The 24,316-nt window shown below is 44.2% G+C and overlaps 1 protein-coding gene across 4 annotated transcripts in view; it reads left to right on the top strand.

Annotated features, from left to right (window-relative positions):
- The first annotated feature begins 327 nt into the window (after positions 1-327).
- Positions 328-24,316, top strand: part of BICD2 (BICD cargo adaptor 2) — an 87,324-nt gene continuing 63,335 nt past the window's right edge. For 2 of the 4 annotated variants that reach the window (XM_080996770.1, XM_080996769.1), the window contains exon 1: positions 330-1,009. In XM_080996770.1, coding sequence (XP_080852896.1) covers positions 770-1,009 — 240 coding nt within the window. In that variant the 5' untranslated portion in view covers positions 330-769. Of the gene's footprint in view, positions 1,010-2,682; positions 2,989-24,316 lie in introns of those variants that run through there. The other 2 variants (XM_080996768.1, XM_080996771.1) reach the window with 2 other exon arrangements.

Genomic DNA, 24,316 nt, shown 5'->3' with positions numbered 1-24,316 from the left:
GAACAATGCCGGTAGCCACTGTGGGGAAGGAAGGAAGGAAGGATGTCTAAACAGAACAGAGTATGTATTTGCTGCAAGACAAGAGGCCATCCGCCAGCAATATACTGTAGCCCAAACGCCAGGCAGTTCTGGGCACGGCCTGCAGGGGGCAGCGCTCAAGCGGCTTCCATCGCAGCCGATGACGAACAACAGCGCTCGCTGCCAGGTTCTTCCCCTTCTCCAAGAATTCCTTCAAGAGGGCAGGGCCAGGCTTCCATCTGGGGCTCTCCTCCCTATGCATTGTGGGACTCGTAGTCTTCGGGGCGCAGCGACCGGTTCGGCCTCGGTGGAGCCGGGACTACAAGCCCTACAATGCCTCGGGGCGACTGACTGGCCGTTCCTTTTGAATGATTTCACTGCGGTTTCCCCACATTCCCTAAGCTAGACGAGCAGCAGCAGCAGCAGCAGCAGCAGGAGGAGGAGGGCGCAGGAATCATGGTGTAAAGGAGCCGCCGGTTCACTGGTGCGGGGACCAGGGGCGCAAGGAGTCTGCCCATTTCATGGCAGCCAGGGCTAGGGGCGCTGGAGGAGAGAGGGGTATGGCAGCTCGGGGGGTCGCCTGGTCTTAAAGGCTGCAGGGAGCGAGCGGGGCGGCGTTGCTGCCGCCGCCGCCGCCGCCGCCGGATCCATCCTGCTGCTCTCGCGCTCTGCCGCATTTCCTCCCTTCTCCTCACTCCCGTCTGGAGCCGCACCAGCCCCCCGCACTCTGAGCAGCCTCGCCCCCGCCAAGATGTCTCTGGCCGTCGAAGAAGAGGACTACGCCAAGCTGGTGATGGAGTCGGGGCCCGAGTGGCTCCGCACTGAGATCAAGCGGCTCTTCCAGGAGCTGGGCGAAACCACCCGCGAGAAGATCCAGGCTGCCGAGTACGGGCTGGCGGTGCTGGAGGAGAAGCAGCAGCTCAAGCAGCAGTATGAGGAGCTGGAGCTGGAGTACGAGACCATCCGCACCGAGATGGAGCAGCTGAAGGAGGTGAGGGCGGCGCTTTCTTCATTTTGCGGCGGGCGTGCGGTAGCAACAGCTGCTGCGGCGGCGGCGGATCTAATGGGCTTTAGCGGGCGCGAGGAGGCGGTGCGCGATGCCGGGGAGAGGGGGACTGTGCTGAACGCCGGCTGCTTTTTGCGGGAAGGGGCAGGAATAAATATAGCAGACAGGCAGGCGGGCAGCATGGGCTAATGGTTAGTTCACAATCGAGACTCCAGCGCACCAGGCTCCCCGGCCTGCCTGCTTGCTTGTGGAGACGTGTGCATTCTGTAGATTAACGTTTTCAGGGGGCGGTGGTGTGTTATGGGGAGCGCGCGCGCGCGCCTAGGCGTGAAGGCTTCCCGAGCAGCCCCGATCCCACGATCGCAAAGGCCAGCTGGGCCTGGCTCGCCAGTGCGTGCCGGGCTCGTGGCGAGTGCAGCGCCTTGCAAACCCTCCCCCTGGCTTGGGAAGGTCTGCGGGGGCGCAGCTCTCCGCGCAAGGCAGCCTCGCCTTTCGGATTCGCCCAGCTCGCGGGAGGCGCACCAGCCTTCTCTCTCTCCCCGGCCCCCGCGATGCAGTGTCACAGAACGAAGCCGATCCAGAGCCTTTGGCCCTCCCCCTTTGCTGGCGTCACGCCTTGCAGCCCCCTTAAAGGGGCAGCTCGGCAATGTCTGCGCCTCTCTAATGCACCGTGTCCTTCCTGTGACATCTGCCGTATCTTCTTGCACTGCCGTGAAATGTGCCGGGCAGAGGATACTATGAGATTAATACTCTTGGGCTCGGGTGACATCTGTCCACCAGAGACCGTCGTTTTCTCTCCTTCCCCCCTTTGCAGGGATCTCTCGTGCCTGCCTTGTTGGTGAAGATCCCCTGTCTCCTTCTGCCATTTAATGGGAGGGAACCTAGGATAGGCCTCTGCCAGACCTGGAGGGAATTAAATTATTTCTGCCCACGTCAACTGGCTGATGTAGAGTTTTGATGTTTTGGAAGCATGAATAACGATATTGCTTGACATTCGTGCAGAAACGAATCAGAATCTTAAATGGCTCAGTTAAGAGTTCATTAGATAGTTTTCTTTGCTCAGAGGTTGTAACGTTAATATTTGAAGAATTATTATTAGGCCTATTGCATGTGCCAGCATAAACTGATCAGAGATCACTGAGTAAATTCAGAAGGCGTCAGAAAGCCTGCTATCTTGATTGCTTGGGCACTTCGAGAATCAGCCTACAATCTTGAAATACTGTTTGGCTCTGTGCAAGCCTGGCCCCTAAGAATCTGAAATATTGTTTTTCTAGTGCTGGCCCATTGTATGCTTCTAGTTATATAATACATGCTTTTTACCAAACGTCTGTTTCACAGAAGCAGTTAAGGCCTCTCGTGCAGCTCCTTGCCTCTCCACTGTTCTCAGTTCATTTCTGTAATCGCAAACTGTAATGGAAGAGTGAGTGCCTATGGGTTATAGTGTTTTGTGTGTTGTTTTATTAGGTGCTAGGTTTTCAACTCCGGGACATCAGTTGTTTAACTTTTTAGTTGTGCTTTGACATTTTTTGTGCGACCAAATGTAGTTCTTCCTCCCATCCTGTTGGGGACACTGTGGTTGGGGCTGAGGAATAAAAGTAGCTTCATTTTTCTCTGTTCCACTCAACAACATGATAGGAAAGATTAGGGGAAAGACTGCAAAGATTCATATTGGGATGGCATGATACACAAATTCTGACTGTTTTCTTTGTCATCTCAGTTGTGTGGAGTGGTGAATCAGGAAGGGGGAGACTTATCTCTTGGATGTGGTTTGGAAGTGGCTAACTAGAAGGGGTGTATTTGAGGGATTCCGAGAACAGACCTTTTTGCTCTGGCACGACATGCTTGCAGTAAGTTGCTAGGTATCAGTCGGGCCCTGTGCCAATGGCGACCACATGGAGATCTCTGGATGCCAAGTTAGCGACTGACATTTCTATCTGGCTGGCTCCTCCAGCTTTCTTGAGAAGGTAAGCAGAAGGGCTTATTTATTACATTTTTTATCCCACCTTTTCATCCAAGGAGTACATGGTTCTCCCCCTTCTCATTTAATCTCTACAGCAACCCTCTGAGGTAGGTTAGGAGGCTGTGACTGGCCCATGTGAGGTTCGTGAATGGGGATTTGAACCCTGATCTTCCAGGCTCTAGTCTGATACTGTAACCACTACACCACACTGGCTTCCTAGAGTACTTCTGCTATGGGACAGCTCAGTAAATTAAGTAGGTAAAGAAATATGGGAAAATCAAAATGTCCCTTAGAGAAGGTTCTGAAATATTTTCCTTGAAGCCTGAATTCGTTTCTTCTGAATTGTTTTATTTGATGTTTTAATATGTTGTCAACCACTTTGATATACAGTGGTACCTCGGGATGTGAATGGGATCCATTCTGGAGCCCCGTTTGCATCCTGAATAGAACGTAAGATGTGATGGCGCGTCGGTGCGTGCGCGGGTCATGTTTTGCCACTTCCACGCATGCATGTGACGTCATTTTAAGCGTCTGCGCATGCGCTCCGTTACTTCCGGGTCGCCGCGGAGCGCAACCTGAAAGCGCTCAACCTGAAGCACATTCAACCCGAGGTATGACTGTATTGGTATAGAAATGAAATGAATGGCAACAACAATAACAACATCATATTTCATTGCAAAAGAAAGGTACCTACACATTCAATTGTGGTGACTGTGACCCAGTTTTAAAGTGCCATTTGGTGTTTAGCTTATATATCTGAGTTTCTAACACTGGTACCAGCTGAGAGCCGTAGAAACTTTGAAACTCTTCTCACCAACTTGAACTATTCATGCTGCCACTAAATGCATTTTAGTGGCGGACAGACAGTGCTGATTTTGAATGGGAGCAATGCTGAACCCCCGTCGGTGGTGGCCACCTACAGTCTTGATTTACCCTAACGTGCAATGCGCCTGCTGATGTGGCAGCAGAAAAACAACAACCCCGCTCTATGGTTGTGGTCATGTGGCCCCATACCAAAGATTCCCTGAAATCTGGCAGTAGTGAGGGCAGCAATGCAGGGCCAGCTTAAATGTCTCCTTAAGAGAGCAAAATTAGTGTTGATTTAATTAGATACTGCAAATCCCTGTGCTGATGCAGTTTCGTAATGAAACCTGATTTATAGCAATGTGCTTAATATTGTCCACATTAATTAAAGCAGAGTGTCTTTCAGGACGCATTTAAAGCTGTACATGTTTTCAAATATTTTTACATTGCTGGAAATGCATGTCCGTGGACTTGTGGGTATGTCTGGAAATGCTAATATGGAATCATGGGGAAGGTTATTATACAGGGAATGTGTTTGTATGTGTCAAAACAGTTTAATCTCTCTTTGCTCTCTGTTCTCCACCCCTTCTCTTCTGTACCTTGTGCTAATGGAGCATCTGCATCCATTAACATGAGCACAGATGTGAGGACTTTTTGTGGCTTGATAGGAGGAGGGGAAGAGGGATTTCAGTGATCAAAGCATAGGAATACAGCATCCCTTTCTTAGCTCTTTGCCCTTTCATCTGACTACTAGAACTGGAATATGTTACCCAAAAATAAGCAAATTATAAGCACATGCTCTCAATTTGCATGATTGACAGAATTCAGTTTTTGTTTGTGCAGCATTTTTAAAAACCTGAAGTATATACAGTACACAGTATTGGACTGATTGTCTATGGGCTGATATAGGGAAAATTATAGTTCTTTAGACCTTTATGATGTTATGGAGGAATCTGGATCTCATTAGAGATTGACTAAATCTTTAACAGATGTGTGCTGAATAGGCTTTTGGGGTGGGTGGGAGGAAACCTATTTAATGGCCATGCCCCCCACCCCCGAACCTTTTTTGTGTGTGTAAGTTTACATAGAAGATTTTTAGTCTTATACCTTTATATCTTTACACAGAAGTAAGTTTGCCTGATCATAGTGGGGATTGATAAGCTACAGTTCTGTGCTGTGTATTCAGGTTGCTCCACAGGAATGTTGGCTGTTGAAGTTGCAAATATTCCACCACAGAAGTTGCTGAGGGTATGAGGTAGAGAACCTTATTCACTTTGGTTTCCAAACTCAACCTGAATGACAGTATTTAGGCTGTCCTCACAACACATGGCATGGTGATGTGATGCATGGTGGTGATACAGTGAAATCTGATCACTCTGTTGTCATTTGCACACAATGCTAAGTGAAACCATGGCTTACCACAAACATGCAGCCTATTGGAGAGAAGATCAGACACTTGGCTCCTCCCTTGTGGTTCTGATGCTGCACTAAGTCATGGTTTGGCTTAGCATCTGAACCCAAGCTCATGGTTTAACTCTAACACTCCATGAGTGTAAAACAATGGACAAGCTTGCGGTTGTTTTGGAGAGTGCTAAACCGCGAACCTAGGTTCAGGCTATAAACCAAACCATGCTTAGTTCAGCACAGCACAACAGCAGAATCTCTGGAGGAGGAGCAAAACACAGTCACAGTCTCCTCCAGAAGCCGGCATGGTTGCTTGTTTATTCTAAGCCACGGTTTGGTTTAGTATTATGTGAGAACCAGACCTCTGAAGGCATCAGTACCCTACAATGAAAATTGGTGGCTGTGGAAATTCTGTAGGATGGAGCCAATATAATTAGGAGTATCCCTTCTTTTTTAAAAAGAAAAAGTGGGTCCTGCAGCCAGTCATCTCAGCACTTTTTGTAGAAACAAGCAGACCATTTATGGAGATTGTCAGATCCAATAACTCTGCTAATTTGAGATTGTCATACAAATCAGGTTCTTCAGACTTTGGCAGCCAAGTACATTTTAAAAAGAAGTACAGGGTCATTAAACAAAATGAAGCAGACCTTTTGTGAAGACATCCATGTTAGTTTTGTTATTCCATCTATTTATTATGCTGCAGCATGAGTGTCATTGCTTATGTGGCCAAGAAAGTACCACCCACGCACAAGACGGGGGCGTATCAGCAGGCTTGGAGAAGTACTAAATTTTTAAAGAAGAAAACTTAGGATGGGAATCCCCATCCCAACTCCAACAGTCAGTGACTATAGTATGCTGACTGAATGTTGAGGGAGGAAAAACAGAAAACCCAGTGAGAGGAGGAATGGAGAATTGTAGATGAGGGCCTGGCTGACTGCACAGTGAACGGAAACACTCCACGCTGCAACACTTTGTTGTTCTCATCCACTTGCATAATAATGCTTATGCTGAAATGATCATTGACCTTACTAGGGATGGAAGGATCTGTCCATTCTGGTTGCCTCCATTTCTCATTTTTCCAGTCTTAAAATCAGTTCTCTTCATTTATTTATTTAAATTATTAGTTGCCCTTTTTTACAAAAGCAACTCAAAGCCACTTGCAACAATAATCAAATGACATTTAGGTTAAAAGCCAAATCAAATAAAACAGAAAAATTTAAAATACATCCATATTTTTAGAAGGCAGGATTGAAACATCCCACCCACTAAAAGACGCCATGGATAGTTAAAAGCCAAAGGCCTGCTGGGAAACAAAGTATGTTTGCGTGATGCCTAAAAGTATGTAAGAATGGTACCAGGTGAGCCTCTGTGGGGAGAGCATTCCACAAGTGGAGAGACTGAAAATACTCGTTCTTGTGTTGTCTCCCTCCCTCCCTCGTATGGAGGGGGCACACGGAGAACAGCCTAGATTCTGGTCAGGGTTGGTGAGGAGGTCTTTGAAGTCTTGGGCTCCTGAGCTGCATAAGACTTTATAGTTAAAACCAGTACGTTGAATTGGGCTCAGAAACTCATTGGTAGCCAGTGCAATCTGGCCAAGATTGGTGTTTTGTGCTCTGACTATCTTGTCTCAGTGAACAACCTGGCCACTGAATTCTGGGCCAACTGTAGTTTACAAACAATCTTCAAAGGCAGCCCCACATATAACTCATTTCAGTAATTTAACCTAGAGGTTACCAGAGTGTTGACAACAGAAGCTAGGCTATCCTTGTCCAGAAAGGAGCCAGAGTCGATGAAAAGCCTGCCATGCCACTTAAGACTCAAGCAACAGTGATGGATCCAGAAGTCCTCCCATGTATCTGCTCTTTCAGAAGTAGTGTATCACATCAAGAACAGGCCACCACTCATCCATCTGGTCTAGGGAACCAGGCACTAACAGTGTCTCAGTTTCATCTGGATTGAGCTTCAGTATATTGACACACATCCATTTCATTACCAAAGCAAGACATTGGTCCAGCTCATCCACTGCCACTCCTGTAGACGTAAAGGAGAAGCAGAGCTGTGCATCATCAGCATATTGTTGACTATGTACTCAAAGACTTCAGATGATCCCAACCAGCAGTTTCATGTAGATGTTAAATAACATCACATGTTCTTTAAATTAATATATGCATTTTTGTAAACCTTGGTTGGAGAACTTCATCACAAAATATGACTGAGTATAGAAGGATAGCTGTGTTTCAGAAAGAGGGAATTTGATAGATTTGGCTTTAAATGTGTACTTAATCAAATTCCTCCTCTATTCCTTGTCCTCATGTTATTTTGTGGTTGAAAGGTAGGTCTGTACAGTGGTACCTCCGGTTACAAATTTAATTCGTTCCAGAGGTCCGTTCTTAACCTGAAACCGTTCTTAACATGAGGCACGCTTTCACTAATGGGGCCTCCCGCTGCCGCTGTGCGACCTCCGCTCGCATCCCGGAGCAAAGTTCACAACCAGGAGCATATACTTACGGGTTAGCGGAGCTCGTTACCCGAAGCGTTCGTAAGTAGGACGGTACGTAACCTGGGGTTCCACTGTAATGTAATTTCTCTTTCTTTCTTTGACACTCTATTTGCCTCTGCTTTACATCCTGAAATTTTATGTGCCCTCATCCAGTTATTAGTAGAGACGGAAACATCCTGTGAAAATGTGTATTGTTTCCTCTTGAGGAAGAAAGTATGTAGCTAGAACTTGTACAGTCATCACGTTGTTCTCTTTGTGCAGGGTAAAAAGTTTCTGCAGCTTGTGGCTTAACTAGATCCATGTGCACATTCCCGACATTAGGTTTAACGGAATCTATACCCTATCTTAGAGACTTTTGACAGCACAGACCATCTGTTTTGCCATGTGCGTGCTGGGCTAGGTTTGCATGCAAAAACATGTTTGGTGCAGAAGCTTTCTACAGTGCATGAAGATCTGTAAATGACGTCCATCACTTCCATGGAGGAATGATAAAGTGTGAAATGCTCCCAACTAGCTTTTAGGTGAATCACCTTACTTCCAGAGCCCTTCATGAGATAAGGTGATTCTGTGCTTATCCTCATCTGATCTTTGTAGAAAGACTGCCTCTATTTCCACACAAAGAATGTCTCACTTACTTGTGGAAATGTATTCTTCAATTGATGTGGTTTCTCATTTTTCTCCCTTAAAGGGATTCTGCTTTAGATTCAGGAATTCTTTGCTTACCTCATCTTATAATTAGCAGCAGTGCAAATATTGTGTGAAACAAAACGTAACATTTGCAGGAAAAATGTCAGGTGTGGATTTGCTATCTAATAAGATTTGACTCATTTGCCATATTGATTTGTTGGATAGCCAGATCCAAATTCTGTGCTTGAAATGCCCCCAACCCATTTTCTGTGAATGTAAATTGCAAAACAGGATAACAAGTAGGCATTTGCAATAAATGTTGAACTACATTGGCAGAGAGCAAGGAAGAAAGAAGATGTATTTTGGGGGGGGGGGGGAGCAGTTAGGGCTGGCAGTGGAGTTGGGAGCACTGGAGAGGTTCTGCGAGACCCAAGTGCTATTTTTCTTGATAAGTGAACATTTGTCCTAGCCTCTTCTGTTCTTGATTCTTTGGGTGGGATTCTACTAAGTTGTTGCATGCATGGTGTGAGGTCCACTCATGCAACCCTAAGTCTTCTCTGGCTGGTTGGAGGAACCTCCAGAACAAGTTTAGGGCCACACAGTGTGTGTGTGGGGGGGGGAAAGTTTAGTTGCATGAGTGGAACCTCATTCTGCGCTTAGTGATATGTGGTACTCCCCTCTTTAACTTGTGCCTTTTTGGTACAACCATGAAAGTTAGTACAGTGGACTCTCGGGTCGCGAACATGATCCGTGCGGGAAGCGCGTTCGCAACCCACAGCGCTGCATCAGCGCATGCGTGGGTTGCGATTCAGCCCTTCTGCGCATGTGCAAAGCACGATTTAGCACTTCTGCGCAAGCGCCGAAACCTGGAAGTAACTTGTTTGCGCAACCCAAAATCGCACAATCCGAAGCGTCTGTAACCTGAGGTATGACTGTAACACTAAGAGCAACCAAGTAAATCCAGGATTTAGCTGCACCATTTAACCTTTGCTTTTGGTTGGAGGGGAAAATGCATCCAGTCCAATGTGAGATAGTTACAGACAAATCAGGGTTACTTCTCTGAGGTTTTGCAAGAGTCAACTTTGACTTGAAAGAGGGATTGTATGCAGAGCCTAATCATCTGCAGTCTTGACAATTCATTTGGTGGGGACTGGGGGCAGCAAAGGCTTACAATCCCCGACTTCAAAAGAGGTTATCTCCTTTGCCTAGTGCTTTGATGTGCATTAAGTGATGTCTGCAAGATTTATAGCTTGCTGAAAACTGAAACTGAAACTGGTTCCTCCTGTTTGGAACTGCTTTCTGATCAGCCAATGGTGAGGCCAGTGGATGTAATCCTCATGATTTGATTCCTTAGCGCTCACAGACCTGATAATACTTTGAATTATTTATTTCTATAATACAAGGGATATGCAATAGTAAGACATACATATATATATGAGATTGAGTGGTTGGCTTAAAAGATGAGGCTAGAGCCTTTTAAAGCTTTTGCAGAAATGACCTATTGCTAATTCAAAACCCACATTCCTCTTTACATTTGAGGTGGTTATTGGGAAAGGGCGAGGATAAAGAGCTCATCGTGGCTAAATATTTTTAGGTCTTGCTGATTTTAGTGTGGGGGCGCAGTGGGGAGAGACTAAGCCCTTTTCATTCCAGCTGGCCGCATAGCAAAGAACTTCATGTTCAGCAAAATTATGTGATAAAAAGCTTTCTTAAGTTAAGGAAAGTACAAATTTGTTTTTTAATGCTCTGCTGTGTAACAAGCACGCGAGATCAAATACCTCCGGTGTAGAAAGCAACCCCTTTTAAGGAGAATGATTCTAGACTAGCTCAATCGTTTACTAAAAGCCAAAGTCTTGGTTCATGTATTGGGCAGGAAATCCAGATAGCTCCCCTTAAGCTGAGATCATGTCCAAAGGGTCTTAAGTGGTGGATGGTGACTGTGGAAGGGGACTAGCTGGTGGTGGCACCTCAATTTGCAATGTTGTATCTAGCACCAATTGCCTCATGCTGTGTTAGGCATTAGTGCCTAGACTGGAGTGTTTGGTGCCATGCCAATAGTTGTCCCCTCCCTCCCTGGCCCAACTTTTATCTTTTTTAACCAACAGTAAATTTGTTGGTTCTGTTTTAGATCTTATTTAATGCTGGCGCTGTTTTTCTGTTGCTGATGTTCCACTGGATTGTATTTTATGTGAATCAAGTTAATCTTAGTTTGTTCCTAGAATTTATTTGCAAACTGTTTTTGAAAATCTTTAAAATTGTAAGGCAGGGTTGTATTTTATTGCAAGCACATGCTGAATGTGGCATAGGGCCCAATCCACCAGGGATTTTGTTTGTTTAAGCTCTTGAAAAGCTGTTGTTTATTCCATTTAGGGCACAATCTAATTCTCCTGAGCAAACCTGTGGGCTGGATCTGTCAGTCTCCTCTTCTGTATGAAGTGCCTGCCTCATTTTGGCTGCGCAAACAAATAAAAATATTTCTGTGTCCCCCTCCCCCCCAATAATAAAGAACAATAGAGGGGCTGAGGCAAACTGATAAGTTTTTATTTTCTAAAAACTTTGTTTACAATAGAAGGAGCTGATTTGCTTCACGTATTCCAGTTTTTCTTGTGCAGGATGTCTAGAAGAACCAGTTAGCCTGCATATTGTGGACATTTTCTTTTATTTATGCACAGGTAGCATTCTCTTAGGCTGCAATCCTATACCCACTTATCTGGAGCTAAGCTGTATTGAATTCAGTTAGACTTATCTTCTGAGTATATAGGATTCTGCAGTTAAATGTGTAAAAGAATGTTTGTGGCCTTTCTTTGCCCCCATCCACCTTGCCCTTTTACTCTACATACAGTGGGGTCAGTTGCTCAAAGCCTGGACTGGATGATGGAGAGTTGCCAAGAAGCAGAATGGTTTCTTGGAGGAGAATTGTTATTGCAACCTGAGCAAAACCAAGAAGAAATATCAAGAAGCCCCAAATAATTTTGCAGATGACCTGAAACTGAGCTTTAAGACCCAACTTTTTACCCATCCCCAATGTGTTGGGATACTCTCACCAGCATCTGCACAACTTGCCCTAGACCCTCTGCTCGTTTTTTGAGGTGACCCACCGAACTGGAGACTGGAAAACTGTGTTGTCTGAAACACCTTTGTGTCTTAAAATGACTATGCCTTTAATATTTATTGAATGCATTTATACCAAGGTGCTAGACATTACAATAAAGCAATCCAATGCGAAACAAAAAATGGAATATGCAATTAATACGATCCAGTAAAAGCAACCTATCACAATTACTGTAAAGTAACTGGGAATCATTCAATTGGATTTGGAGGCCATGGAAAATTTAAATAATTAGATTATGTTTTGAAGAGCAATTAGAAGCTCATTGCAGTATACTGTCTTTCAGTGGAAAGTTTATTTCATAGGCTGGGGACCACCATGCGAAAGGCCATCCACCCCAGGTGTAGATTATCTGAAATAACACTTTCTCCCATATAGACCTTCCTGTACGTGTAAGATTTTCAGGGGAAGACCGCATTAGTTGTGCCACGGCTTGCAGAGTTCGTTTTCTGGCAGCTTGGAGGACAGCCTTCTCCATGTCCATGTTGGCCCCCAGCCTGTGGAGGGAACTCATCTCCGAAATACATCAAGCACCAGCTGTGGTGAGCTTCCATTTGCTCTTTAAAGCGTATCTATTCACTCGCTATTTACTCATCATTTACCTGATCAGTACACAAAGCCTTAAAACCTTGTCCTGGGTGCAGATTGGCACCCAGGCCAGTGCCAACCTTTGCTTTCAGGCGTATCGCACAATAGCTGAATTTCCCTGAAAGCCTGTATTTGAAGGCTGACATTTTTGTGAGCTGAAGCCATGTGATGTGAAAATAGCCTCCTTCTGAGCAGTGGGCGGCAAGGAGCAGCTGGGGGCGGGGTGCAGTGAATAGCTTCACCATTTTCTGTTCCCATTCTACTGTATGTGAGGTTATGACTAATCGGTTACACTGCAGGGGCATAAGGCGACTTCCAGTGGGTGATTCATTCTCCAGGCATTTGTCTGGGCTCTCTGTCTCTCTCTGTTTTTCCCTGCCTCTCCACTTCTGGCAGAATGCAGAGATGTATTTGTTCAGAGTCGGTAGCTGAGCAACAGGGAAGAATATAGCATGGATTTGGAATATGATCTATGAAAACTTTAACACAAGGAAGGGACACAAATAAACTTTGGCATCTAAGTAATTCTCACAGCGAAGAACAAAAAAGAAAGAATTAAGACTCTGAATTGATCCTTGGTAGCGAGAAACTGCCGATCTTGCAAGAAATAAACAGGCTGATGTGGGAGGAGAATTCCACCCCACCCCCAGGACATTATTCCTGCCGGCTATTTTGTTTTTATTTATTTATTGCAGATTTTTTTTTTGGCCATAGGCTGATTCATTGAATTTGAACTTTGCTAGTAGGAAAGTGGGGCAGAGGAGAATAATATGTCTACGTTTCCTTGGGGCATAATTAAATCAATACGCCCATGCTAGTTGTGGTAGCTTGCTGTATGAGATTATAATTCTTTATCGGGGGGGGGGGGAATGTTTAAAAATATAAAATAAAATAAAATGCATTGTTAGATAATGGCTGGGCAAGTGTTCTAGGGGAAAGTTTCCATGTAATCGTGTATATGCTGTATTAAACGAGCCCTTCCTTTACCTTCATGTTGCATTGGTATAAACAAGAACAGTCGTACCTTGGAAGTCAAACTGAATCTTTTCCTGAAGTCCGTTCGACTTCCATAACGTTTGCAAACCAAATTGTGGCCTCTGATTGGCTGCAGGAAGCTCTTGCAGCCAATCAGAAGCCGCGGAATCCCCGTCAGATGTTCGGGTTCCGAAAGAACATTCGCAAACCGGAGCAATCACTTCCAGGCTTGCGGCGTTTGGGAGCCAAAACGTCTGAGTTCCAGGGCATTTGACAACCAAAGTACGACTTTTATATATTTACTGCAGTTTTCTGAATAACTAGAATAAGCAAGTTCACTTAGCTGAAGTGAATTTTTATTTTAAAAAATGGTTGTATAATCTGAGGCAGGGGTGGAACAATCCCTCTATAGGCTTTAGGATTCTCCCCAGACTATGCTCGCCACCCTTCCAAGCGATTTTCATTGCTTTGCTGGGTGGAATGTGTCCTTCAACTTTGACAATGCCTCTTGCTTGCCTCAACGGAGGTTACAAAGATGTGTGTGCACCTTCCGCTTTTCTATGGCTGGAATGTAGCTTCCTGTACAAAAGGTGAGAATCACATCCTCTGCTCTGGCCGCTCTTGAGGTGTTGCCTATAAAGGAATGCAGCCCTTGGACTGAGGAGAGGTTCCCTGCCTTTGTGGAGATCTGGCTGCAGAATACTTGCAGGCATAATGTACCTGTGCTTGTTTACTGAGTTCCCTGAGACTTGCTCCCTAGTCAGTAAGTTCAGGATTGCAGCCATACTCCCATTTTCTGCTTGTGTGTTCCTGGTGGATTATGCAAACTGTTTGAACCAGTAGATTGGAACATAGGAAGCTGCCTTATACGGAGTCAGACTCTTAGCTCAGTTCTGTCTACTCTGACTGGCAGCAGTTCTCCAGGATTTCAGGCAGGGGTCTCTGCCTTCCCTAGGTAAAGGTAAAGGGACCCCTGACCATTAGGTCCAGTCATGACCGACTCTGGGATTGCGACGCTCATCTCGCTTTACTGGCCAAGGGAGCCGGCGTACAGCTTCCGGGTCATGTGGCCAGCATGACTGAGCTGCTTCTGGCGAACCAGAGCAGCGCACGGAAACGCCGTTTACCTTCCTGCCGGAGCGGTACCTATTTATCTACTTGTAGTTTGACGTGCTTTCAAACTGCTAGGTTGGCAGGAGCAGAGACCGAGCAACGGGAGCTCATCCCATCGCGGAGATTCAAACCGACGACCTTCTGATCAGCAAGCCCTAGGCTCTGTGGTTTAACCCACAGCGCCACCCGCATCCCCTGCCTTCCCTACCTGGAGATTAAACCCGAGATCTTCTGCATACAAGACAGATGCTGTGCATTGAACTACATGGCCCTTTGCTGATGCTGGAGTGGCTCTTGGCAAACAATAGTAGATGTTACTTGCACTGTGGTGTTATATCCTCTGGCAGCTATGAAATGCCTTAATATATTGTTGACTGATACATGTATGCTTTAACAATGGTTTTGTTTTAACATGTTGTTGTTTTTATGCCCTTGGGCTCAACAAAGAAACTTAATTAACTTGGAGGCTATATAATAATAATTAACCACTGTTACGTAACTGGCAGTGGCAGCAACTGACAAGCCTGTGCCTGAAAGAATTTGCAGTCTTAGGGTTAGCGTGGCGGTGAAGGACTGAACATATTTGGAAAGGAAGAATGTGAGCACAAGCTGAGACATTGGGAATAGAGAACCTGCACAACCACCCACCCACCCACCCATCCCGCAGATGTAAGACTCCCAACCCCAGTCTAGGGGTGATTTTCTAGACCTGCTACACTGTTCCATCCCTACAGAACAGCCATACTGCAAGAAGGCCTTAGAATTTCAGGAAATATAGGTGCCATTAGATGCTCAGGAAAGAGGAAGTCTAGCATGTGGCTCTTGGGGGATTGACAAGCCCTCAGTGTGGCCCTTTGAACCTGAAAAATGGTCAGCCGCCTCTGATGTTAACAAGGGGTTAGCTTGCAATAGTGCAGTTTGTAAGCAGTGGAAACTGGGATAGGACTAATGTTTCAAAGCTGAGTGTGAACTCTGGCTAAACCTTTGGTATAGATGGGAACATCAGTGCAGGCAGTGTGGCTCTCACCTCCCACAGAATTCAAAAGAAGAAGGAAAAAAGGCATTGTGCTCCAATTACTCACAAAATCAAGAGACTTAATGGGAGCACAGACTCTGAAATCTAATGACTTGGATGGATAGATTTTGGCAAATGCAGTATTCTGCCCCAGTAGTATGCTAGAGCACACTTTTTTGCATTCACTAAGCAAGATCATGCTTTCATCTGTTTTTCACAAAATGCTGCTTTATTTTTCAGGATCAGCTTTAGTCTGCTGTTAAAGCAGAAGCTGGTTTGTCGCCCCCCCCCCCCATGTTTCCCCTCTGCATTTCGAATCATTTAGCAATGTTTTATGGGCAGGAAATAGGAACTTCTGGTTCATACACACAGCTGGTTTAAATAAATCTCAAACCAAAGGGAACATGTGGAACTCCCCCACCCCCAGATTGTATCCAAGGGATTTCTGCAAAACTCAGATCAGAACTTGTGCAGTTCCAATGGAGTGTTTGTTAAGACTACAATCTTTGTAAGGGGCATTTTAAAGACTTTTAGTCCAACTAAAGGGCTTCCAAATCAATACAATGTCCTGAATTTAATCTGAATCTGTTGTTTTTATACAATTACAATATGCTAGCGAAAGAGAACTTAACCATAATCCACAGCGATATGGTATGCAGATATTTTTGGACGTTTTAAATATTATTTTATTTTTCATTGTATTGCTTCAGCATTTTGGTGTTTGCCACCCTGAACCTCTTTGGGTGGAAGGGTGGAAGAGAACTTTTAATAATAATAATATTAGATCAAACAGGGCATTCTTAAGCCTTAAAATGGGGTTACTTAATTAAGCAGCCCCCTTATGCTGGCGGGATTGTAAGGGGTGAGGAACATATTGGCATATGTCGTAGGGATGTAACTATGTACACAAGTTCTAGAAGCAGGTTGTAATGGAAATTGGTATTATTGTTGGCATGCAGGTCACCCTAGATGCTAAGCCATGTATCTTATACCTTTTTGTTGCTGCCAGTGAAGTCTTACTTTTCAACAATTAATTCTATATCTGTTGTTGCTGTTCATCTTGTGATCTCTCAGGGTGGAAAGACGCATCTTGTTATCTATGGATCTATAGTTTTAAAAATTTGTGTTCATTGCCATTTCTGAAAACTGACTCAAAAAATACGTGCTGCCAGGGGTGTTGCAGACCCATCCAACTTTGCTTCTGCTTGGGAACCAAACAATCTCATGGTTGTCAAATTCACACTAAATATGAGTTTATTTGGCAACAGTCATGAATATTTGGTATGTTTGGTACAGATATGAACCACTATGTAATTTATTTTATGCCAGTCATTCTTTTTATGCTTTCTATGCTTATTAGGCTTATTATTTTATTATCTTGTGATCCCTGTTTTTATGACTGCTTTTAAGTACAGATAGGGTGAACCTACAGCATCAGCAGCTGGCCACAATCAACCTTTGGGAATGTTATTCTCTATTAGGTAGCGCTTTTAAAGGAAGGACTGGTTCTGTGATGTTTTTATTGTAACAAGCTGTACGTGATTTTTTTGTATATATTTTAATTCTAATAATTAATTTATTAAAGTTAAAAAACAAAAAACAGCCGAGGGTTTTTTTTCCTTAGTAAAAATTGCCCCATTAAGTTCCAGCTCAATCTCAGAATAAGGCCTGGAAACAATTGCATGGGTATGATAACAGGGCCTTAGTGGCATGGCAAGACTTACAAGTTTCTCATAGCTGCGCATAGAGAGTAGTTTTGCATATAAAGAGCTCCAAGGATCAGTCCAAACGCAAACAAGGAATTCTGGACAGGCCACAAGAGAGGAACAAACCAAAACCAAAACCTAGCAGCCCCAAATCAGTTTGATAATCCATATATTCTTTTCCTTGAAGTACCGGTACATCTCTGGTATGTTTCCCAAGCAACACAAGGGACATCAGGGATCAGAAATGGCCCATGCAGTTTAGAATCCTGGAGGCAAAGAAGGCCGTGAGAGTCCCTATGTCCTAGGAGCTGCTGTTTATTTGCATTTAAATTGTGCACGTCTTCCAAGGTGGGGGAGTGTTACCATTCCCATATTGCAGATATGGGACTGAGGCAGAGCTCATGGCTGCGATGAGGTCTGACCAGCAGATTGCCTGTTTCAGAGTTTATACTCTTAGGCATTGCCTGGTCCTCAACTCAATAAGCTTCATGTTAGGAACTACATATTGGTAATACATGATCCTGAAAGGTATCACTTGCTTCAGAGGTTGTTTTACTGACTTATCAAAGGAGTGCAGTTTGTATTTCAGTAGGCAGTCATTCAACAACCACACTAGAGATGTAATAGTTCCTTTCTGTAAATGTTATGTTTCTGGGGTTGAGACCATAGCTCATAGCTGGAGCTCAGAGTTTGCATTCAAGAATTCCAAGGTTCAGCCACTGGCATCTCCAATTAGGAAGTAGGGGTTGATTGGAAATATGACTGCTAAGCAAGGTAGACAGCACTGGCCTAGATAGACAACTATGCCTGAGTTTGGACAATTGCACCCAAGCTTTCCAGTCTGAGATATAAATGAGCTTTGTTACCCATACACACATATCTCCTTCTGTCCTCTCTTTGCGGGAGTTAGTCATTATATCCAGAAGTCTCCAATTAGCCATGGTTTCCCATTTTGTCTGAATCAGGAAAATACGGTTAGCAGGTTTGGAACAGGCCAGGCTGATGGTTTTAAGATTCTGGCTTGTTCTGAATCTGTTAACCATAATTTCCTAGTTCAGACAAATGAAAAGCTGCAGTTAATTGGAGAATTGTTGGTTTAATTACTGCATGACACACAGAGAAGGGGTTGCATGTGATGGCACAAAGCTGTGGTTCCTATCTTGGCTTATTAAGTCAAGATGTGATTGTCCAAACCAGGCCATTGTCTGACCTGTTATAAGGCAGCTGACTCTGTTCCAGAGCATCAGATTGGGCAATACTGTGTGTATCAGCTGGGCAGAAACACTTAATGTGGCCTCCTCCGAATTGTCGCTCTTGGTAACTACATTCTTAAGCAAGGAAGTGCCTTGATTCATATAAACTAGGACACATGCCCAGTTCACTGGGAACAGAGGGCTAGATTCTAATGTTCTCTATCAGTGTTAACATACTTTTGCTATGAAATCAATGACTGTGCAAAGGATGTTCTTTCCCCTCATTAAATTTGCAAGAGTGCAAATTAGAGGAAAGTGATTTTGGTGCATGCACGGCTCAGTTCTGGGGTTTAATCTGAGATTTCAGCCTGTTCACTGAGCTTTGTTCAGAGATTATAATATTTAGAGTGATGGAATACGCAAGGAGAGGCGTGTGTGCTTGGCAGTTGTGAGAGCCCTTGTTCAGAGCAGAACATGAATCAAGAATTGCATAAACTGTGCTCCCTAATTCCCTAAACCAAAGTCTATTAGATCAGCTGTGGTGTGTGGAAATTCCTCCCCCATACCCGCTTTGCATCTGAGGAACAGTGCAGGCAATTAAACCCTGAGTGGATGGGCTTAGCTAATTTAATGTGACCTTGATGTGAACTACATTAAGAAATCTCTTTTGAGCACAACATGAAACCTAATCATTTTAAAAGCATCTGTCCCTGTGACACACAACTGGAAGAGGATGTCACTTTAAATTCTATGGGATGCTGCTGGGGCACATGATTATACAAATTACTGGGAATGTTACAGCTGGGGAAATAACTGCTTATTTGTTTGGGATTGTTGTTTTGTTGCTGTTTTGGCAAAATTCCTAGGATTGTGAGCTCACCCGTTAGATGTGGATTCGCATTGAATTTTCTTTTGTCTTTAGCACATTATGTGTGGGTGGGGCTGGGGGAATGATAATGCAAACCATAACAGTTTGTATGTAAGAGAGTTACTTTGTATTTTGAAACCACCACCCCCTGCATAATTACATTTCATAGGGCTGTAAATTAGCGTTTTTTTGTAGCCTTTGGGGGAGGATGCATAAGAATAAAATCCCTTTGGAGAGGGGCAGTGTAAAAGCAAATAGTATTTGGCAGTTTTTATCCAAATTTCAAGGGGAATCAACCTACTGGTGACTTTCAGTTAATTTTAAAGTAATAATTGAATACTTCTTACTATTGAGAGCAGAATGGAACAAAGATAATATATTGAAGGTTCAGAAGAATGCAGAATGTATGTTTTTTAATGCAGTTTCCTGTGTCTGCATGGGAACATTCAGTCACTGCACTTACACTTTTGCTTACCATTAAAAAAATGCTGTTTCCCCCTGTTTTTCAGAGGGGCAAAGCAGCTATCATTGATGCTATCATTGGGCTTGGGATATTTCACTGCCATTGATGACCAAGCTAGACATTATGCAAGAGATCCATGATCAGGATCTCCTGTGAATTGTGTTTGTACTACTAATTAGGAGATCCAAGTTGTTGGTTTGAAGACCGGAGAAGTGCAAATATTTGAGCCTCCCCCACCCCTTTCTCAATCCGAACTAAATGTGTTGGCTCTAAGTGGAGAAAACTTAAAGGTACAAAGCTAAGTGAGGCTGCTAATGAGAGAGAGAGAGAGAGAGAGAGAGAGAGAGAGAGAGAGAGAGAGAGATCAACAATTCCTTGTAACATCACAGATTCCCTGTAGCACATGGGTAGGTAAACTAAGGCCCGGGGGCCGGATCTGGCCCAATCACCTTCTAAATCCTAAAAAGCGTGTTTTTACATGAGTAGAATGTGTCCTTTTATTTAAAATGCATCTTTGGGTTATTTGTGTGGCATTTCCCCCCCCCCCCAAAAATAATAGTCTGGCCTCCCACAAGGTTTGAGGGACAGTGGACTGGCCCCCTGCTGAAAATGTTTGCTGACCCCTGCTGTAGCAAGTCTAGTTTGGCCTAGGGATGTAACTCCCATTCCAGTGGGCTGATGCTAAGAGGGAGAGTCCATAGCTGTTCTTACATTGCTCTCCTATTTAAGGGGGGGGGGGAATATGTAACTGTGTAATCTTTGGGTGATGAAGCAATCTGCCACATGGAATTTAGACAATAATGTAATTGTGCTAATAAGCTTTCCAGCTGCTTGTGTTAACCCAAACATAGTTAGCTGTATACATTCTTTGTATCTTCCCACACGTAATTAGCTGAATAAAAATAGCTGGGGAGTATGTGATAATGGTAGGAGATAGAAGAGCTGAATCTGCCTGCAGGGAAAGTGTTTCCATTCATTGTAAGGCAGCCTTGTAAATTAGGCTGCCGTCCAAATCCTGCTTACCTGGGAGTACGCCCCGCTGAATTAGAATTTGCTTCCGTATATGCTTAGGAGTGCAGCCTTAGTCTACAGGCTTCAGATATTTGCATTCCTGCATTTAACATGTGGCCTAGCAGAAAGAAGAACAGCCATCTTTCCTTGCATATAGAAATCTGGAGATGATTCTCTCTGGCCACAGGTGAGCTGCTTTTTGCACACCTGATGTGTTTCCATATTTGCATTGCTGTTTGGTGCCATCAGTGAAGTAATAGAAGGCAGGTCCCTGTCCTTAGGAACATATCATCTAAAATTCAGTGTGGGGGAGAGAGGAGGAAACAGGGAAGTTAGTTTAAGCTTTGCCGCAGGGTGTGTTATCAGAGGGTGTGGGAACTAGGGGGTCTTGTGTTAAAGGCTTCATGAAAGAGATGGATTTTGAGGAGGTGTGGCATCCCTTAGGACATGCGTAGGCAAACTAAGGCCCCGGGGCAATCACCTTCTAAATCCAGCCCCTGGACGGTCCGGGAATCAGCGTGTTTTTACGTGAGTTGAATGTTTCCTTTTATTTAAAATGCGCCTCTGGGTTATTTGTGGGGCATAGGAATTCGTGCTTTTTTCTCTCTTCAAAATATAGTCCAGCCCCTCACAAGGTCTGAGGGACAGTGGACCGGCCCCCTGCTGAAAAAGGTTGCTGACTTTAGGAGGTCTAGAAGGCCTTAGGAGGTCTAGAAGGCAAACAAGAGAAGCGAGAGGGGGATATAAGAGCAGAAAAGGAAGACAGAATTATTGTGCTACCTTAAATTCTACTTGCACTTGACACCTGTAATTGAAACCCTTACATTACTACTCATAAGTATGTTGAGGAGTATAAGTTTAAACATGGAAAAATGCTGATTTGTGGGTTTTGCTTTTCACTGAGGGTCCCTACAGTTCTATGATTCTGTAATTTTACTAAGTAATAGAGTTGATGCTTTACATGTTATGAAATGCTTCTCTGAACTTGGATTGTCTCTTATTTATTTGAGGAAAAACTATAAAAGATAGTTTTATGGGAATATTCCTCCTGGCCATTCTTATTATTCTGAACAGTGTTTGGTCTTGTCCATATGTTCACGTCAGCAACAATTAATCATCTTGAAATGTTCACAAGGATCTCCAAAAGGGTTGTCTGTGGACAGGATTTGTGGGTTGCTATGAAACTCTGAGGGTGATGAAAGGTCGTGTGTGTGGCCACTGTTGGTGCTTCTGAAAGTTGTGAAACTAGCCTACAGCCATTGACCAACAGAAAATCGTTAGAATCTGCAACTACATACATATAAACACCACATTTCCCTGCTATTCCTAACTGGCAGGTTGACAAATCCTAAATTGTCTGTTATGTGAGATTTGTAGTGAAATGGAAGAATTGTACAACATTTAATCGTCTTGCAAAATATTCTATAGCAGTCTTGCAAGTTCGGCTAGAAAAGATACTAGCCTGCAAGGGAGACGCAGAGATCTAAATAGAGACCATTGTGTGTGGCGCCACACCCCTTTTACTTGTATTTCTTTTTGATTCAGATTTGTCATGGCCAGTGGCTAGTACAATAAAGTTATTTGGATTGGGTTGGATACTAGCCTGCAACCAATTTTACTAGACTGCTTGTCCATACATACAGATACAAGTCATTTGCAGTACATGAGTAGTCCACTCTCCTCCAGTTTGCTTTCTTGGAGCCACTTCTTGTAAAATGTCAAAAGGTAAAGGACCCCTCTGGATGGTTAAGTCCAGTCAAAGGCGACTATGGGGTGTCGCGCTCATCTCGCTCTCAGGCCGTTGGAGCCAGCATTTGTCCGCAGACAGCTTTCCGGGTCATGTGGCCAGCATGACTAAACCGCTTCTGGCGTAACAGGACACCGTGATGGAAGCCAGAGCACACGGAAACACTGCTTACCTTACCACAACAGCAGTACCTATTTATCTACTTGCACTGGTATGCTTTCGAACTGCTAGGTTGGCAGGAGCTGGGACAGAGCAACGGGAGCTCACCCCATTGCGTGGATTTGAACTGCTGACCTTCCGATCAGCAAGCCCAAGACGCTCAGTGGTTTGGACCACAGCGCCACCCGCTCCCCGCACTTCTTGTAACAGGTATGCAGGTGGGTGGCTATAAAACAAAGCCTGTTTCAGAGTGTGCTTAATTGGCCCAGTGAGAAACCCACACATGAAACAAATTGTGTACTGGTTGCTTTGTATTTGCACAAGCATCTAGGGTAGTTCTTTTTGCAATTGTTTTTGCTTTGTTTAACCTTGCATGGCCAGATGCTCTTGAGATACAAATGGATTATAACTGATCTGAACAAAATGTGGCTTCATTTTTCTTTTTCTTTTTAACACTGGCAGTAAGTCTGTTAGCATAAAAATTGGTCTGGTGTTGCCTCTGACCTTCCCATTGTTGTGACTTGCAGAAACGTGGCAAAGTATTTGTTCCTTTTCTTTCTTTTTTTTCCTGCCAGTGTGCTGGACTGCAGCTGGAGTCTGTGTTGTAGAATCTCCTTGTCCTCTAGTATGTCTCTGACAAAGCTGTCATAATAGAATATGGGGTTCTTGGCGTTTCTGAAATTGCAAGGATGGAGAGGATGCATTGACCCTTCAGCTTCATCTGCTTATTTTGCTGTAGAGTAGTTCTTTATCCCTCTTGTTTCACACCATTTCGGTCATATGCATCCCTCCCCCACCCCAGCCACATGAAGTCATGGGATACTGTTAAGTCTTGCATTGTATTTTAAGTGTACTTCATAAAGGAATGCCCTTTTCCACATTCTGTTTCCATTGTTCCTTCTTGCAATGGGGGTCAGCCACTGCCTGTGGCGGCTCACTCTCATTCCCTTTTGCCTCTGGCTTCAAGACTTGCTGAGTGGAGCCACGCTGTCTTAGTTTTGTCATTGCTTTTGTGGGTACTGTACATAATGTTAGCTTTTGTTTGTCAGATACGGGCCTTGCACTTCAGTAAGCACTGAAAGCTTCCATTCACTCAAAGGCATGGAGGCAATCCAGTGTTTGGGTGATTTCCCTCCCCCCACTGCATTATAGCACTGCTGAAAGGAGTTAGAGAGCTTTCCATTTGGTGGCGAAGCTTGCCTGAAGAGGCCCAAAGCTAATTGTTTGTCTGTTTAACGAAGACTCTCTCTTTGTTAGCAGCAATCAAAATTCTGAAGCCTTCCCGTTGTTGTAAGGTAGCTTGGCCTTCCTGTACGCACATTGCGAACTGTCGTGATAACACTGGACCGCCCAGGATAGTAATAATTGAAATTGTACGTCATTTTTATGGCGTCATTCTGAGGCTGTTGCAGAAATGCTCCGCTGCTTCTGTGGCTTTAAAGACACGATCTGCAAATTGATGGGAATAGTTGGAAGGGAGGCAATGTTGTGAGGCAATGTCTTCGCTTGTGAGGTGAAACAGAAATGTGTTTATTGCAAATGAAAAGCTTTCCCTTCTCGACACCATTCCAAGATGTTATTGGTGCACAGTGCACTGAAAAAAACGGGCTGTCATTGTATCTGCGATTACTGTAATAACTCTTGTGGTACCTATAGCTTTCCCCCCTCAAATTCCATCTCTGAATGCAGAGTTCCACTCTTCTGCAGGCACAAAGCAATGTTTCCACATAATAGAATTTTTCCTAGTTGTCTGCTTTCAGTCTCCATTTTATATTTTTCTGTTGCCTTTTGGGGATCTACAGCTGTGATTTGTTCCCCATTGTGATTTGCCACCCCTAGAGCCTTTGAAGGGGGGGCGGTGTATAAATGTATTTCTATTGTTACACTTTGCATGGAAAAAAGTGACTTCGTTTTGTTCTTCCTTACACTTGAGGAACAATGGGTCTTGACTTAAAAGTGCTGCAGAATCTTTTATGGTTTGCCTTCAAAAGACACACATGCTGGCCTGAAGGGTGTTTTCTTCCCACACTATATAGAGAACAAGTTAAGT

This window comes from Podarcis pityusensis (assembly GCF_964106645.2).
Source record: "Podarcis pityusensis genome assembly, chromosome: 2".
Taxonomy (NCBI): Eukaryota; Metazoa; Chordata; class Lepidosauria; order Squamata; family Lacertidae; genus Podarcis; species Podarcis pityusensis.
This window is presented reverse-complemented; position numbering and strand designations above follow the sequence as displayed.